The sequence below is a fragment of the Archocentrus centrarchus genome, unplaced genomic scaffold (assembly GCF_007364275.1).
Source record: "Archocentrus centrarchus isolate MPI-CPG fArcCen1 unplaced genomic scaffold, fArcCen1 scaffold_26_ctg1, whole genome shotgun sequence".
NCBI lineage: Eukaryota > Metazoa > Chordata > Actinopteri > Cichliformes > Cichlidae > Archocentrus > Archocentrus centrarchus.
The window spans coordinates 6,763,285-6,782,633 of record NW_022060256.1 but is presented as its reverse complement, the minus strand read 5'-3'; the positions used below and the strand labels follow the sequence as shown (position 1 = coordinate 6,782,633).

The window sequence follows — 19,349 nt, the reverse complement described above, 5'->3', positions numbered from 1 at the left end:
CACTTATCGTGGGTGGTCCTGGAACGTAACACCCGCGATAAGTGAGGGATTACTGTATTAAATGGTTTCACTGATTTATTAGAGTTGATCACCAAATGATCACAGATTGAATGTAACTGCCAACTTGACCACATTCAACTGCAAACTGATAGACTGATTCTATCTTATTGCTGCTTTGTCGCAGTCCCCCCCCAAGGGCCTCAGAAAAACACTGACAGGTACCCTGGTCATGTAGCTGGAACAGATAGGAAACTGCTTTGTCGCAGTCTCGAGGTTCCAAAGTTGCTTTAAAAACAGCAACAAAGTGGTCGGAGATGTGGTCCTCGTCTTCGAAGCAACCGTTTCAAAAGCAATAAGATCGCAAGTATGTAATTGTAATATTTTTGGTCATGCTGCAGTCTCCAATCACTGTTTTCTATCGTGTACCTGTGTCATCATTAGGGATCTAAATTTTAGTTAAATATAGTGTCTTTGCAAAATATGCTAATCAACAAAAAAACAAGATTATTTGGCTCTTGTGTAGTGCCACTTTGTGCAATATCACATGTGTTACTGGAGGTAAAAAGTGAGATTGACTTTATTCCAAATAATTGTTCCTGTGTCTCTTCCTCTGAGCAGTTAATCAACAGCCATTTTAAATCCTACAACATTGAATATCAACTCTCTGTGGGAGACTGCTCTTGCAATTCTTCACGACCAAAAATCTGCAAAATAAATTGCCAGCTTTTGGCATTTAATATTGACATTTGGGTGGAGATGCAATGTTAATTAAAAGGTATGCAACCTTAGAATATAACAGCAGTGTTGTATGCATGAGAATCTGGTTGGTTTAACTGATATATTTGTAATTATATTTTATAAGCTGATTCTTTGTTTCTACCTTCATTCTGAAGAACGTGATGCTGGTGAGAAGATCCACAGTCGATTTGAGATCACTGAGGCGAGCCTTGCTGCTGGCTGGAAAATTATTCTGCACATAAACACAGATGCACACTTGGTTAACCATACCGTACGTTTCTTTGAAAGCATATCTGCCTATTTAGGTCAGGCTCTTCTAGGATGTTTTCTTATGTAACTGAACTCTTTTGTTAATCATTGCAGTGGCTTCTGGTTCACCCAGCTTTTAATTTCACTGCATAACAAGCAAAAAGTCTGGCTGCATGCCAAAGTGAGACAAGTGCTGTGCTGAAAAATTGCTGTGCGCCCAGAATAAACTTAAAATATAAGAAAATAAATAACAACTGAGTGACTGAGTTTATTTAGAGCAGGGGAATGAAGGGAAATAAAGAACCTACGTGGCAGCAGAGGGGGGGTAAAATATGTCACCACCAACATAAGTAGTCTATGCTGACTTCTACCATCTACCATGTCCTCTCTTGTGCATAAATGAAAACACAAATGCTCCTGAGATTCACTGAAGCTGTAGTCTCCACCTGTGTGTAAAGTATTATCAGTAGCTGAAAGCTCTGACTCACTCTGTATATGGAGAGATCGATACGCAGGGAGTTGTGCAGCTGATCCAGGAGCTTCACGAAACGGTCCTTCTGTTGGAAACAGGAATGACACGGCTCAGATTCTTGCATTTTTCTCAAACAATGAGAAAAACACAGAGCTGAATGTTCATGAGAGCATCCAGTGAATATACTGTATGTGGAACTGAAAGCACCAAAAGAAGAGACGCAGACATAAAGGAACGATGTTCTTCCATACATGTGCAAAATAAACAAACACTTGAGCTGCATGAATATATTTGGAAGTCAGAAAGTTAGCTTTGCACTTTATTACCTTCACCAAGGAGGTTGTGTTTGTGTGTGTGTGTGTGTGTGTGTGTGTGTGTGTGTGTGTGTGTGTGTGTGTATCACTCTGCAGTTCAAACTTTCATAAAAAGCCTTTTATCTTTAAAACTCTGCTTGAAATTTTGCTACATTTGTTTGTATTGGCAACATTTAGGAAATGATGCGGGTATATGGGGATTCTTAGCATCACATTATAGTTTGCATCCAAATATCATGTCACAGTTGACCTTCAGGGTATCTATGAGATTCTTTAGGAGAATCTTACACAGGTACCCTGGACACTTTTCCCACCCATTGACAGATTGGTGGCAAGAGCATGAAAAGTCATTTATAGACCAACAAAGGCAAATGCAGAAGATGTCATGAAGGAGGCTATCAAGGAGGTAAATAATGATGTATGATTTAAAATCTGTTTTGAAAATGGTTTAGAAGGCAGGAAAAATATCTGGCAAACAAAAAGGATACCCGCAATGTTTACTGATGAGAAACACTGAATGTAAATGTATCTGCAGCTGCCATCTACACTGGCTGCTACTGTGTCTGATTCTAAAAAGAAACCAATGCACAGATTAGACGTGAGGCAGAAGTCGTGGTGATGGTGAACGTGCACATTTTTATTAATCTGTTGCCTGCATTTTTTAAAACTTTACTTGGAGAAAGTTGCACACTAAATTCTCATGGGTGAGTTTGTTTGGCTGCACTTTTAAACAGATGCACCTGTTATCTCTCTTATTTTGCATATCAGACAGCTACTGAAGACTCATGTTCCACTGCTGCAGTGGACCACTGTGCATTCTAGACAAACTTTAGGAGCTTTGTTATAAACCAGGAGTGGAATTTGCAAAATTATACCTTCACTGTTATTATTGCCTCACAGCTAGAATGACATCTAGAAGGTCTGGGTTCGATTCCACCTTGGCCCGGGCCTCTCTGTGTGGAGTTTGCATGTTCTCCCCGTGTCTGTGTGGGTTTCCTCCCACAGTCTAAAGACATTCAGTTTCTGGGGTTAGGTTAACTGGCCACTCTAAAGTGCCCACAAGTGTGAGTGTGAATGGTTGTCTGTCTCTCTGTGTTGGCCCTGCAACAGGCTGGTGACCTGCACAGGGTGTACCCTGCCTCTCGCCCTATGTCAGCTGGGATAGGCTCCAGCCCCCCCGTGACTCTGAACAAGATAAGCGGAAGAGGATGGATGGAATACCTTCACTGTTTAACAGACACGCATGCAAGGCCTGTTCTTTGGGAGCAATTTGGGCTCAGTGTCTTGCTTAAACACAGGAGGACATCTGGACAGGAATTAAACCAGCCTCTGATCAATGGCCAACCAGCTAGCAGAGGTATCCCCAATGCTTATTTTTAATTTTTTCCCCCCCACTATCTTCCTTCATATGCTTTGGCACCAGAAAGGTATTTACATGGAAAGGCAATAAAGCAACTTGAAATTGGGAGAGGGACAGAGTCCTCTGCTGTGCTGGGAGTCACGACGTGGCTCACAAACTGAGGAGGTGAAAATATTGAGTTTAATAGAGAGAAAATGAGGGGGCAGAAGAAAGAAATGCAGGGTTTCCAGCATCACTGAATTTCTAACTTGTTAGTCATTACAAATTATAAAAAAAAAAAAAAAATTATCTAACAGGTAATGACAGAGGTGGATACCAAAATGGGTGTATTTTGATTGTGTAATAATTCTCGGTCTTTCATGTCCTAAGAAAAGTAAACACTCGTGTTTGCATAACAGTTGAATTGTTAACATACTGGAGAGGGCTTCCCTTTGTTTTAATCCTGGGGTGCACGGATGGACGATAGCCAACAATAACTGGCACAAATGAGCAATTAGAAAAAAAAAGTGACTTTCTTTGTGTCTGGATGGCAGCAACAACAAAAACAGTTAATGACTGTGTTTGAAGAGGCAGACAGAGGCACAGAGTGTTGCACAGCTTTGTGAATCACTGTTAAAGTAAGACGACAAGTTTGGTTACGAAGGGGAGAAGATGAAGGAGGGGAGGAGGGCAGATCCACTAACTACTACAACTACATGCCAAAGCTCAACTTTAACTTAAAGGTTCAGCCTGATAATATTTTCTTATCAAAAAACTGCAAAAAAACATTTTCGCTTTTTTCCTCTGTGCCAAAGAGCTCTACTGTCGTCTACTTTTAAAAACACACAGCTGAGCCATGTGACATGTTCCTTAATTACAGTGAGCATTGTTTTTAGTCAGCCCTGCACAGACCTTCCTGCTGCTGTAAACACAGTTATCTGCAAATAAAACTTGGATGCACCAATTTATCTGTGCAACACTATTAAAACAACCTAATTAAGACATAAACACAGAACCAAGAGTGCGTTCTGTTCCTCCGAATTTAAAGATTGATTTTTATCTCAGGTGCTGACCCTCAGTTCGCTATAACTCAATGAATGCATGAAAGCAGAAACACACTGAATTAGAGAGATGATCTTTTTTTAACCACTTTTTCGACCATGGCTGCCGGGGTTTTGGAGCCTAACCCAGAGAAGTCTAAGAACCATTAATGACATCTGCTCATACATTTTATTGAGACTTAATGTTTGTTTTATTTGGGAAGAGGCTCCTTCTGCTGACATGTGCCTGCAGCAGGCAGCTGTCTGCCAGGCTTCACCCCGGCTAATTCAAGCTACTGAACCTGACCGCTCCACTGTGTTGGAGCATTTTCATGTAATAATCTGATAAATATTATAACTTGCTGTGGGGTTAACTGTACTTTTAGCCTGTCTAAGAAGACTGTTCCACAGTTTTTCTTTGGAAATTCTAGTATTTTTTCCCTTTATTACTTTTTTCTGTCTCTGCATTGTAGCCAGTCAATAGAGCCACCATGCTAACCAAGCTAGCATTGATAACTTTGCACGATACCCCTCTCATCCAAATATAGACACATTCAGCTCCAACCTGGAAGCTTCACCTTAAGTCCCCTTTGAGGTAGTGAAGCACAGACAGAACGTCCTCACTTTGATGGTGTGAAACACCAAAAACACTTTTGACCTAAAAGCCCGAGAAAAGGACAAAATCTTAGCTTTGACCTTTAACACATCACATTTTCACAATGTCCTTTCCCAGAGCAAAACCTTCTTTGTCCTCACCCCACACACACACACACACACACACACACACACACACACACACACACACACACACACACACACACACACACACACACACAGAGCAGCTCTCTTGGTAATAATTCTAATGAAATCCTTGTTATTGGACCTCCTCCCCACATGCTGAGGGGCAGGTTAAGCCCTTCACCCAGTATAGAGTTTGCAAACCTTCCTCTCCTCTATGTGATGAAAACATACTTATGCATACGCTCCAATTCATTAGCTGGGTGATAAATATCTGTGCCAATAATTAATATTTTAAGCTTCAAAGCATTAGCTGCTACCTAATAATTAAAAAAAAAAAAAAAATGCAACAACAAAAAAACCAAGAGCATCACTCAGCTGTTTTGGAGGGTGGAGGGGTGGAGGGAGGGGTGGGGGTCAAAGTGATGCTATATTAAAGTCAGTGAAGAAGTGTGTGAAGTTTGATGGGTCTAGCTTGAACAGTGTGCATCTATGGTGTGAATTTGAACATCTGAGGTGAGATCGTTGTTATTGCACTCACAAGATTTTCAGAAAACCTGACCTATGACCTTTACCCTCAGGTCAAGGTCACCGAGATTCGAACTCATCCCAGATGAGTACAAGATGGCACGTGCATTTGAACGTCCTACCTCACACCGTTTGAGTTCAGGCCAACGTTAAAGTTCTTGTGGAACAGACGCCGCCCCCACCCCCAAGGCTATGACACCACTCTGACCTTTTCTTTGAAAGAGCCGAGCTAAAAACAGTGATGATCACTTGGAGCTGAACTTCGTGATCTAATACACAATCCAAGCATATTCAGGTGGTGCTGCTCAGCTGGCGACCCAGACACACCTTGCAGCCAACTGTTTGGCAAATTTGGATTTTCCTGTTGCCTGAGTCTGTACAACATGTATAATAGAGAATACTTTTTTTGTTTGTTTGAGGAAGCTGTGTCTGTACAGTACTGATTAAAAACAACAACAAAAAACAATCACAGGTCAGAAAGCTCATCACAATCCTCAATCCCTTCATGAACAGTGTGTCCCAAACAAGCCAGAGGAATTCTGTGCGATCCCACTCATATTCTGTATAAGATATAACACTGTAAGTTAAAAAGTTTTAAGAGCTCACTTGTGCCTTCTTCAATCAATGCTCTGAATAGCAGTCTATGCTGAGGAGGTCACTGGGTTAGTGCAACAAAACAGTTATACTCAAAATTAACGTTTATTCTGGTGCATGTTTAGTGTTACTCATAAACTGTGATTTGTTGTATGTATGTACGTGGTGGCTGTAATGTGGCTGTATTGTTGGCAACTTGGACTCTTTAATAAATAAAGTCTATCCTATCCTTTTGTCCTGACCTACAGACGGTGTAATTCTGCCTGCTCTTGAACAAATCTTGGGAGATTGTCGCTTGTGTACTGCAAGCTTAATGTTTTTTGTTTGTTTTTTTTAAATCAGTAACTTTGGTAATTGGGTTGAACAAAGTTCTCTCTCTCTCACAGTTAGCGATACATGTAACCAAATCACACATTTGTTTCCTTCTCTTGAAATTTCCTGCTGAAAACTGCTGTAAGCTGGTTCCAACACCAAAGCTTCTGCTTTTTCCTTGTGGAGCAGGTGCACACTCACCACAAGCCAATAAAAGGTACCTTAAACAAGTTGCTGCAGGCACATGACATCAAATTATCTTGGAAGGAAACAGCTTGTGTTGCTCTGGCCGTGGAAAGACTGTCGCCCAAAGCAGAAAAACACTTCAATAAGTCTACAAGCCAAACAGAAGTTGGTGACACACTATGAATAATTTGGCTACCAGACAAACTCTCATCTGTCATTTAACCCTTCGGGACCTGACGAGCCCTGTACCGGGACCACCCTGTTACACATTGTTAGAGTCACCATTTAAAGACAGGGGAGGGGCCTGCCAGTGTCCTTCACTTCTGTTTTATCATTTTGGAAGAGTTGCAGTTGAAAACTGAAAAAGGCTACAATGATGAAAAGTTAGGACATTTGTGGATCAGTGAAATTTAGATTTGTGAATGATTTTTTTTTCCTGTGTTACCGTTTTATTTTTACCTTTGGGCATTCATTCTTTGGAACTGCAGGACTTTGAGCACCTCAAACACAGCAGGAAGTCACATCCTTTCAAAGATTTAACTAAAATTGCTCCTCATTGTGTAATTTGCAGTTTGTTTTTTAATTTTGCTGCAGCCAGATGAACAGCAGAAGGAGACTTATTCAGAACTGTGTTCCTTACACACATGACTCAAGTGTGTCTGCTTTAGCCTTACTGTTGTCGAACAGTGTGGAACGGTGTGGAACAGTGTGTGGGTTCTTCTGAAAGAAGAAGAAAAAAAAACATCCTCCAGAGCCATCATGAAGGATGGTTCAGAACCTTTTCTCAGCTAAATGGACAGATGGCTGGATATCTTGTGTATCCTCACGTTTCTAATTAATTTTAGGTGAAAATCGTTGTAAGAACACAAGAACTTTATTTCACAGGTCTCGTAATTACATGATTATCTCAAAAGAAGTTTCTTTTGACTATTAGATGTTCCCATAATCAGCCTCCCTTTTGTAAATGACTCCAGTAGAGTCTTAGCAATAAAACCTCCATATTCAAGTGGTTTTCCATTATCTTCAAAAAGTAGCAGGTAATAACAGAGCCGAGATCCACAGAGAGTCTGTTCACTTTCTGCAGATCTCCTGCAGGGCACTCCCCAAGAGAGCCCTCAATGAACAGGAGCAAATGAAGCTAAAATAATTATTTACACCCATTTCATGACAAAATGAACCACATTTAATTCAGTTTTTTTATGGTTCACAAATATTGTACTGTTTATGTGAACTACAGGGGTTGGACAATGAAACTGAAACACCTGGTTTTAGACCACAATAATTTATTAGTATGGTGTAGGGCCTCCTTTTGCGGCCAATACAGCGTCAGTTCGTCTTGGGAATGACATATACAAGTCCTGCACAGTGGTCAGAGGGATTTTAAGCCATTCTTCTTGCAGGATAGTGGCCAGGTCACGACGTGATGCTGGTGGAGGAAAACGTTTCCTGACTCGCTCCTCCAAAACACCCCAAAGTGGCTCAATAATATTTAGATCTGGTGACTGTGCAGGCCATGGGAGATGTTCAACTTCACTTTCATGTTCATCAAACCAATCTTTCACCAGTCTTGCTGTGTGTATTGGTGCATTGTCATCCTGATACACGGCACCGCCTTCAGGATACAACGTTTGAACCATTGGATGCACACGGTCCTCCAGAATGGTTCGGTAGTCCTTGGCAGTGACGCGCCCATCTAGCACAAGTATTGGGCCAAGGGAATGCCATGATATGGCAGCCCAAACCATCACTGATCCACCCCCATGCTTCACTCTGGGCATGCAACAGTCTGGGTGGTATGCTCCTTTGGGGCTCCTCCACACCGTAACTCTCCCGTATGTGGGGAAAACAGTAAAGGTGGACTCATCAGAGAACAATACATGTTTCACATTGTGCACAGCCCAAGATTTGCACTCCTTGCACCATTGAAACCGACGTTTGGCATTGGAATGAGTGACCAAAGGTTTGGCTATAGCAGCCCGGCCGTGTATATTGACCCTGTGGAGCTCCCGACGGACAGTTTTGGTGGAAACAGGAGAGTTGAGGTGCACATTTAATTCTGCTGTGATTTGGGCAGCCGTGGTTTCATGTTTTTTGCATACAATCCGGGTTAGCACCCGAACATCCCTTTCAGACAGCTTCCTCTTGCGTCCACAGTTAATCCTGTTGGATGTGGTTCGTCCTTCTTGGTGGTATGCTGACATTACCATGGATACCGTGGCAGATGCGCCAGCAACACGTGCACCAACAATTTGTCCTCTTTTGAACTCTGGTATGTCACCCATAATGTTGTGTGCATTGCAATATTTTGAGCAAAACTGTGCTCTTACCCTGCTAATTGAACCTTCACACTCTGCTCTTACTGGTGCAATGTGCAATTAATGAAGATTGGCCACCAGGCTGGTCCAATTTAGCCATGAGACCTCCCAAACTAAAATGACAGGTGTTTCAGTTTCATTGTCCAACATCTGTAAATGAAATGAAATAATACTAACTCTTGCTTTTTTGACCCATGACGTGCTCCCCTCAGTGTCACCCGTTTTTAAAGACTGTAGCAGGTAGCTGCTGCTGTAAGCTCTGCTGCTGAGGCACAAAATTAAATTGGGAAATGCCATCAAGTGACAGAACAGAACAGAATTTTACTACAATCAAAATTTTGTAAAGCATGAAACTGACATTACTGAGATTTGGCTGCATTCACTCTGGGTGCCCCCCTGTGAATGGAAGAGTAGGAGTGTTTCTGTTTAGAAGTTCTCTGGTAACATTTTGTTAACTTTGAGTGAATAATCAGACTAAAGGTAGCACCGAGTGTTATAGTTTTAAACACACCTTTCTAAGTTAATCACACACTGCCACACTGAAGGCCTAAAATGGCCCCAAATGACAGAAAAATCAGAACCCCTCATGAAAGGAAAGAGCAAATGTAACTTTTGCTATTATCAAATAAATTCACGGATAAAACACTTCAGTTATGACATGAACCTAATCAATGCACCATGACCTACTCCACTGCAAAAGGAGCTTTTAAAGAGCAGGAATTGCTCAAGGTTTGCTGCTGCTCAGAATTGTCAAACAAGATATTCACAGCAGCTGCAGCCTCACTGGCTGACACCCAGAGAGAGCTCAGATGTGAACACGTACAGCAGCTAAGGGGCCCGGCCAAAAAGGAGCAAGCTGTGGATGCTCAGTAATTGTTCCCCGGGAAAGCAGGTTTGTGAAAGCACAGTAAAAAAACACATCCAGTGAGTATTGTTCCCAACATATACAGCTTTACCCAAAAGAAACCGGTGGGAGGTGTGAGACACACACACACACGCTCTGCAGACACACAAACAGTCACACACCCCAGCCACCTCAACAATGGCATTCAAACTATCAGCTGATCAGCCATGATTTCATAGATGAATTACGGAGGGCAGAAGAGAGGAAGAACAGATCGCTCTGATGGCATCGTTTACAAATGAAGCAGGGTCGGGCCGAGAAGACAGAACCAGCACCCAGAGTCTTTTTGCTTTCCTTGTATGGGATGGAGACGCTCAAGTGAAGCCTTATAAATAAGAAAAGCACCTCATTGCCATGGAAACAGGTGCCTTGGACTGGCTAAACATTTAAAATAAATAAATAAAAGCAATAAAATCCCAGAAACGAAGAGAAGAAGGTATATAATGCCACGGTTTTCAGAGTGCTGCGTTTCTAAGAGAAAGCGAAGTGACAACAGAGAGGGTAGATTCAGGCAGTAAAAAATAAATAAATAAATAAAGCTCCAGTAAATGAAAAAAGGGCAAAAGACAGAACCCGAGTGTCACCCAGCAGATGGTTTAAAAAGAAAAACACTGAGCTATAAACTACAAAATCAACAAATTCATGTAAAAAGTAAATTATTTTGCTCTATTAAACCTCACATTTACAACGTCACAGTATAAAACAGGATTGCAAGTACAGCTGACTCAATTAATGCATCTCTATGCCTTAACAATTTATTATGAATCATCATATATTGACCATGACTGGATATTCAGCAGTATGCACTTATTCTTTAATTTGGGCACAAGATGGGGAGGAAGAAAAGTTCCCCCGCAGGAATCAAACCAGGGACATGGCTGGGCATACATGGACATGGACAGTTAATATTTTTACATATTCATAAATAAAATGGACAAATTACCCACAAATCTTTCACTACTAAAACTACTATTACTAGCTATAGTAATAATAATCAGAAATGTCCCAGAAATGCTGGTAAAGAGAGCCGTCAAGACGTCCCCCAAGTCTAAATCCCACAAATTAACTGGATCCCTGGACCTGGGTCAGAATTAGTCTGCAATTATCTTCATAATGTTAAACTTCAAATTTCAAATCTCGCAAACTAATGTTGCAGTCACCTTGTCGTAAGGTTTGCTACAATGAAGCTGCCTCATTTACTGACGAGCATTTTGATGAATTTAGATTTATTTCAATTAAGAACCTCCATATTTATGTGAACATTTTAGCAGCAAAACATTCATTAGTGCGAGAGACTCGACTGAAGGATATTTCATGCACAAACTTTAATATTTCATGTCGTTGTGCATTAATTACTGTCAAGTCCTTCAAATATTACTGACGCCCTCTGTCATCAAACAGGGAAAGAAAACAGCTTAATGAAACATTTTTTGTTTGATACCCACAGAAAATGAGTCAATTCAGTGAAATTAAATGAGACAAGTAAAGCTATCCAGCAGGGTTTGTTACCAAGCTGGCAGCCCAGAAACAGACCTCCACTGCTGCGGCCCATGGTGAGAGCAAGTCTGCCTGCTTCCCCTGACCCTTTAAAGTAAGAGCGCTCAGCCTGCAGCCGCTCGTACATCGTTAGAGTCTGAGTGTGACCAGTAGGAGACTCACTATTGGCAACCATCCCAGGAGTCATTAAGCTCGGCCTCTAACTGTCATTGTCCCCCTGCCTGTGGCTCCTCTGGGGCTCACGGGCCAAATTTGGGCCACCTCAAAGTTGAGAGCCATTCCAAAGGTCCAACAGCGATATGACATTACCTTTTAATGGGGGAGATTATTAGCAGAATAGAGATAAACCTGCTGGGTTTGTGCAGGCCGTTCCCATGGATACCTGTGTGAAATAACGTATTACAGGCACACCTGGGTCACCTTCTGTGAGAAGACTTTGCTGGGGGGTGGGGGGGGCGGGGTTGGGGGTGCTGGGGTGAACTATCTGAATAACCGCATGAGCACTTTTGTTGGTGACTAATTAACTTAACTAATTGGGGCATTTTTAACCAAAGTCTTTGTTTCTATTCCAGATAATTACCAACACTTTTAAAATCAGAATCTATTTTTGCAACAATTACAAAGAAACAGATGGAACCAGCACAGATGTTCAGCCAAAGATGAGAAATCCCCGGAGAACCATCCAGAGGTGTCTATTACCAAGAAATTAGGGTTAAAGTGATGACATCAGGCAAGGATGAAAGGGCACTGATTTCATGGCTATTAGTACTAATGCAGTAGCCAAATGTAAATTAATGGTTTAACATATTCTACTGAAGCCTTTTTGATCAGCGTGGCTGTAATGAGCATTTGCTTCAAAGAGCAATAACAGAGCCAGCCGGCCACTTCAGAATTTGTTTGCAGAACTTAATCATGAATCAACCTGAACAAATTCAGGTGGGAAATACTGGTGGGATTTTTCCTAAACACCGGTGGTGCTGCTGCTGCTACTGAGGGAGAAGCTTCAGGAAGTGTCAATAAACCTCCATCCACCACTTCATGGATTACTGACTACCTGACAAACAGGTTGGATGCATTAGTGAGGGGCAGGAGGAGGAGCAGAGAGCACTAGTGGTTGACTTTGTTGAGTGGTCTAGGAGGAATCATCTGCTTCTAATGTGAATAAGACCAGAGAGATGGTTGTTGACCTCAGAAGGAAGAGGATGGCTACATATCCCATGTCTATTTTGGGACAGGATGCTGATGTGGTGGAGGAGCACACAAGTACCTGTGCACCCACATCAGTATGTGCAGTATCCTGCGCTCTGCAAAGGGAGCAGCCTCAGCTGGTGACACCAACAGACTAAATAAACTAATTAGGAACACCGGCGCTGTGACTGGCACATTTCTAAAGCTGTGGCGGAGAGGAGGTCACTGAACAAACTGTTAGCCATCATAGATAATCCTGGATAGCTTCTGCAACACTTACTGGGCAGAGCACCTTCTCTACCAGACTGATTCAGCTCCACTACCAAAGACAGACGACATGCAATAACACTTTATAATACTTGGGCTCCATTATTATGTAATTTTCTGAAAAGAAGAAACTAACAAAGAAAAAAAAAAAATCAGCCAACTATGACAAAATTCAGTAGTAGCTACCCAATATTTGGCACTTAGAAGTACAAATGTCTCACTCCAGTCTTTGAGTCTCATTCACTCTAAGCCTTTAATCTGAGTCATTGTGTGTGTGTGTGTGTGTGTGTGTGTGTGTGTGTGTGTGTGTGTGTGTGTGTGTGTGTGTGTGTGTGTGTGTGTGTGTGTGTGCATGTAATGTTTAATCAGCATGTCCTCACTGAAGTTCTCAATAGTTAATACGGCATGCTAATAAAATATTTCTGTAGTTTTTTTTTTTTTTTTAGTGTAACACAGTGGTCCCCAACCTTTTTTGAGCCGCGGACCGGTTTAGTGTTAGAAAATATTTCCATGGACCGGCTTTTAAGGTGTGGCGAATAAATACGTCAAAATAAATGATACGACCATAACCAAGTGTGATATTTTCTACGTATAATAATAAAAAACGGGAATCCACTTTGTATTCGTATGCAACTCTATCAGCAGCGTTCTCGTAACATCCCGCCTCAACATGAATAACAGGCTCTCTGCCCACAGCGCTCCCTGGTCAGCTGTTAGAGCCATGGTAAAACATGCCTTCAAAATAAGATACACCGCAAAAACAAATACAGTAGAAATCACCTCAGTCGGATTCAAATGGCCCAGTTTGGGGTCTATTATCGAATTTCGCTGCAATGGCTTCTGCTTCATCTATGAATTTGCTTCTGCAAATTTTATAATCTGAAATTTTACTCGTAAGTGCAAGTTTGTAGCTTACACTTGCCACGATTGTCCCCGGTGAAATGAACTGATATAAACACTAAAACAATTTCCAGGCGTTGTTAGTGTGTGTGTAGTTGTGCATGAACGAGCCGATGCATGGAAGTGGGCGGACAGGAGCTGAGGAGGGTTTTAGCGCTAAACTCATCCAGTTTATGCGATCACATTTAACTGGAAATTTATTACAATGGGACCAGATTTTTCATCCGAGGTAGGTGAATATCCGACGGATTTATGTGATGATTTTATTGGAATTAATGTTAGGAAAAATCAGGACCTGCAGATGCCATCCAACTAGAGCGAAAACCCGATTTATGCGACTTCGACTTAGGTGATTTTTACTGTATAAAGCGCATGAAAAATACAACTCACCATAACACTGAATCAGTGTAAGCCCCCTGAGCTTGTTTCTCTGATACTCATTTTTGCTGGCTTCTGGTTTGACTGGGTTCGGCCGATTTCACATGGAGCGTGGCTGCAGAGCCGCGGTGTCAAGCGCTGGAGAGTCAGTTTGATGGCTGGGTCTACCTCACTGCTATCCCCGGTGTTGATAAATAAAAATGGTAAATGGACTAGTTCTTACATAGCGCTTTTCTACTCTTGTTGAGCACTCAAAAATTTAAAGAAGCGTTATGTAGGTCAACCAACCGATTTCGTTAGACAGGCCTGAAGCTTCTGGGTTTAATTTTAGCGGTGACGTATGTGAGCAGAAACGTCTTGACACGTCAAGAGGAAGTCATGGAGGGAAGTAACGGAGCGAATCCGCCCATTTTTCAAAATAAAATATAGTTTAGGCGCAGATAATAAGTAAAACGGAAATAATTTAAGTTATTTATTCTTTATGTGCGGCCCGGTACCAAATGTCCCACGGCCCGGTACCGGTCCACGGCCCGGGGGTTGGGGACCTCTGGTGTAACACACTGACTTGACATGAGAATCGCTGCAGTTTTAACTCATGACGGTTTATGCCAAAATGTTCGGACTAGCTGGGAAAAAAAACTTCACATGTATATTTTATTGTGATGGGTGTTCACTTACCCCGAAGTTGGAGGCTGCAAATCTGGCTGGAGCAGAGACGTTAGTGGAGGCGGTGGGGTGGGCGTAGAAGGCATTGATGTTGGCCAGCAGGGTGCTCATCACTGCCGGCACCCCTGACAGCATGTACTTAGAGGACAGGCAAGAGAAATGGCTGAGGAGAAGAAATGGGGACAGATGGGTAGGGGAGAAAGAGAAAGGGAGATTGAAGATATAAATGCAGTTAGAGGTTAAAAACACGGCAGAAGTGGTTATGGAGAGGGCGGGAAGGAAGGTGGGTAAGCAATTAGGATAAGACAAGTGAGGACAGAGGGTAAGAAAGGTTAAGAATAAGACATAAAGAGGCCAGAGGGGGATCAGAGGGAGAGAGGAGGAAATAAATTAAGGAGAAAAGGGAGAGAGTAATTGAAGTGGACACAGGAAGGCAGGCAGGAAATAGTGAGGCATAATGGGAAGGTGAGAGTGAAGAGACACAAGCAGAGGTGAGAGGGAAATTATCAAAAAATGAAGTAAAGATGAAGAAAGATGGAAAAATCTAGTGTGGAGTTATTTTCCCCCAACAGTAAATCAATATTGCAAATACTGGTTAGTAATACTGAGACACATTTTTAACATGATACAGCTTATTTAAATTCTGTTAACACTGTAGGTTCTCAGTCATCCACATCATGGTAGCCTCAAGAGCTTGAAGAAAAAAAAAAAAAGGTGACATGACTTCTTTTGAAGATGTTTCACGTCTCATCCGAGAGGCTCCTTCAGTCTGAAAACCAATGGGAGGAGAGTTCCAGGTATTTCAACCCTAGTGAGGGTTGTCCCCTTCAGAGGTGGTTGTTGACCCACTATTAATCATGTGCATCATCCCATGAGCCAAACTGTGAAAAAGGTGTGGGTCATGTGACCTACTGAGGTCACCTGAAGTAAGGTGTGAGTAGGGGTTGAGGCACCTGGGAAGGGAGCTCAAGGCTGCATTATCGATGGGGGACAGCTGGTGCTGTGAGCCACCGCCTCTGTTCAGTGATGGTTGTTCACAGTGGACATAGACGCTTCTTTAACTCCTCTTTCGAACCAGCTGTGTTTCCGGTCCAAAATGTGAACACTGGCATCCTCAAAGAGTGACCTTTGACCCTTAGGTGCAGATGTACAGCTGAGTCTTGTCCTGTCACCGTGGCTCTTCTGTGTTCTACGTTTGTGAAGAGGCTGTTTGGTTTCTCACATTTAGAGGTCCGAGCACTCTTCACTGCACTGCACAGCAGACACTACCTTACTTATCTTGTGTTTGGCAGCTTTGTCCTTGGGATGAAACAGATTTTGTATCAGGGTGTGACCACGTCTGAAGTACGCTGGGATGTCATGCTTGGAGAAAATTCTCTGACAAACTTGCTACATAAAGGATGACGATGTTGTTCTGTTTGTCATTCTCTTTCTCCCTCGTTGGTGTCTGACCTTGTTTTCTGTGCATCTTTGCTGATTTGATGAAAGCCCAGCTGGGATAACCACACGTTTTAATAGCTTTCCTTATGTGTGTGTGTTCCTTTTCTTTCCCTTCTGCCTTGGAGGGAATGTTTTCTGCCTGGTGTTGCAGGGTCCTGTTCGCCCCAGCTTTGTGTTCCAGTGGGTGGTGGGGGTCACAGAGTAGGTGCTGGTCCATGTGTGGCAAACTTCAGGTAAACTTTGAGTACAGCAAAGTCCAGGAACAGTAAACTATTATCCTTGGTATCCTGCATGGTCAACTTTATGCATTTATCCACTGAGTTGATGTGGTCAGTGAAGGCTTCTACTTCCTGGATTCTGATCCAGTTATCGCCCACATATCTGTACCAGTGGCTAGGTGCTCTCTCTTTGAAGGAGTCCAGAGCTTTACTTTCCATTTCCTCCATGCAAAGGTGGCTACAGTGAGTGACACTGGGGAGCCCATGGCACATCCGTGATTTTGTCTGCAGAAATCTTTGTTGTATTTGAAATATGTGGTAGTAAGGCAGAGGTCTAACAGTGTGCAAATTGGTCTCAGGGATATTTGAGTTGGGTGCACAGATAAAATAATAAAATGCAGAATAAAATTTGAAATGTGCCATGGCTACAGATTTGGCCCACCTGGTTTTAGCTACGGTCTGTACACCTTGTTACCACTAAGGTGCTTTTAAAACCTGGTAGCTTTGCTAACGAGGTAGCCAACACAGACTGGCACAAAACAGGAAATGTGATGCTGAAGGCAGACAGTTTTAAGGGTGGTTGGAGAGTGGGTACTTCTTTATCCACTGCAAAGAGAGGCCCGTGTAACCATGTGTCACATGATGATCTCATATTCTTTGTGTTGTCATTTTGAATCCACATGCCAGCAAAGATATGGAGTCATACGGGGGTGTAGAGGCTTTAGAAAGCCACTGAACTGAAAAGAGGAGTGCAGCGACAGCGAAAAGCCTTCTTTGAGCCAAATCTCAAAGTGATGGAGCTGTGAATGCAGGTTTCACCACAGCAGAGGAAACGGCTCATTCAGAGGGAGATGTTGCAAAAAAAAACAAAACAAAAAAAAAAAAGGATATTCTTAAATTGTAGGTAGTTATGTGCATCCAACTTCAGGACAGAAGCCAAGGCTGTATGGAATATGTCAACTACATGATGAAAATAAAATTTCTCTCACAGCCACTGAGTTGCCACATTTAGGCCTCTGTAACAGACAATGAGAGGCTTGCAGAAATACATACAAGGACAAAATTGAATATTCTCTATTTTGCTTTTACATCAGGATGCATTTGGTTTAATTTAGTGTTCAATTCTACAACAACTGTTTGGTAACCTTCATGTAAAACTGTAAGAGTGCATTTTCTCTGAGTTGAATAAATGGTACGGTGGCTAAGCAACTTTCTGCGTCACATGGACCATAATGTAACGCTAGTTATGCTGAATGTGTTTAAATATTAGGGCAATTGTGTATGGAAAGCTGACTATGCTCAGAAGACCTTGTTCTTTGGGGTATATATAAAAAGGCTTTTAAGGGAATGGATATTTATTTATTGATTCTGAATTGAAATAAAGCATGTCAAAAAGCTATAAATGTCTTTGATGTGATCCATGTTTCCCAGTGCAGCCCTTCTAGGATACATAATTGTTTCATTGTAAACTTGTGTACAAAAATATTAATTGTTTGGTACAAACTTGTGTGTAAATAAACACAAATTATGAATTTGAGAGCACAAGTATCACTTAGAGAGTGTGAAATGCTAGATGCCTGACAGGCTCCCAAAAACCAGGTATGCAAATGAATGTTTCCAGCAGTGAAGGAGCTGCTCGGTTCAGTGAGACTTCTATAATGGCTACAGTGTTCCTGTATATTCCAATCACCATTTTCATTTGGCTGTGTCACTGAATGGCTCATATCCACATTTCCACTGGGACAGAGTCTGGGCCATTTCTGCTTACAGCTTCAATTCACTCAATATTTCCCCATATGATTGTGTTATATTATTGTGCTCCTTTTCCCGGCACACTAAACAAACACACAGATTTCTGTGTCCCTTTAAGCCCCTTATTAATGCAATTAAACCAGGATGTGTGTGTGAACGCTTTTTCCGTCCCCCTGCCCACAATGATCCAATCAAACAGCAGGGAAATCTTTGAGGTGATGGGTCATCTTTTCTCATTAGATGAGATAAACTAATTTGCATGCTGTTTATAGTTGATGACAATAATATCTCCCATCACATCAACATACAGGAAACACCCAGGCCCGCAAATAATGCTCACTAATTTGAAGCATTTCCTGATTTGCTTCACATACAATCACCTCACAGCACAGCCTGCAGGAGGGGTTCTATCCAAGCTCAAATCCGTACACATTTTAAAGCTGAACTTACATCATGGCCTGGTAGATGGACTCGATGCCGTAACGCATCGCAAACTCATCCACAATTTCCTGTTGCACTTCATCGAAGTAAACCTTCCATGCGTCGTCTCCCTGAGCAGCGGGGATCTTCACCACGCCTCCTGCCTCCACATCCGTCGTAAAGTGAAACATATTCTAGACACAAAAACGATGGAGAAAATTCATATTTAAAATCTTTTATTTTTCATATATACAACTGAATTATCACATAAAGCAACTTGAGAAATCTGTTTGTCTTAGCAGTTGCAGATATCAGAAATATTTCCTCAGGATCATCTTTTTTTTTGTTTTTGTTTTTAAATCAGATCCTCAAAAAACCTTTATGAATATCTCAGGCCGATTCCTCTTACATGTTGTCACATTGTGCATCTCTGCACCACTTTCAGGGTGGCAGGTATTTTTAGATCATGCCCTAGAAGCACTGTTCTGACCACCTCGTGTTTGCTTTTGTACCTCAACTGTTGCAGAGAGAAAACATCCGTTTCAGTGATGACAGACCAAACAAAGGTTTTCAGTGGAAGTGTGCAAACTGTCCAGGCTCGCTCATCGTATTTTGACATTCACAGGTTAGCATTACAGATTCATCCCTTGGGGTCAGAAGGTCATCACTGAGTTCGTGCCATCCTCAGGAACTCTTTGGAAACAACCTGAACTGCGGCACAACGTTCAGTTCATCCTTCCAACGTTTTTCAGCACCTTCCGCCCGCTGAGCGCCGACGTCACCGTGCAGTTAAATCGCTGTTCTGCAGCGATTACGTCAATATATGTGGAGAAATTTCTGTTTCAAATGTGTGAGGTTGTGGCTGGACTCTGAATATAAGTAGTTAATGTGAAT

At 42.1% G+C, this 19,349-nt stretch overlaps 1 protein-coding gene across 1 annotated transcript in view; it reads right to left on the bottom strand.

The window, feature by feature from the left end:
• The window catches only part of unc13ba (unc-13 homolog Ba (C. elegans)), a 187,428-nt gene that overhangs the window by 39,870 nt on the left and 128,209 nt on the right, over positions 1-19,349 (bottom strand). The window contains exons 21-24 of the mRNA XM_030723400.1: positions 18,486-18,649; positions 14,638-14,788; positions 1,476-1,544; positions 881-970 (exon numbers count right to left, since the gene is read on the bottom strand). Of these exons, the coding sequence (XP_030579260.1) occupies positions 881-970; positions 1,476-1,544; positions 14,638-14,788; positions 18,486-18,649 (474 nt within the window). The remainder of the gene's footprint in view (positions 1-880; positions 971-1,475; positions 1,545-14,637; positions 14,789-18,485; positions 18,650-19,349) is intronic.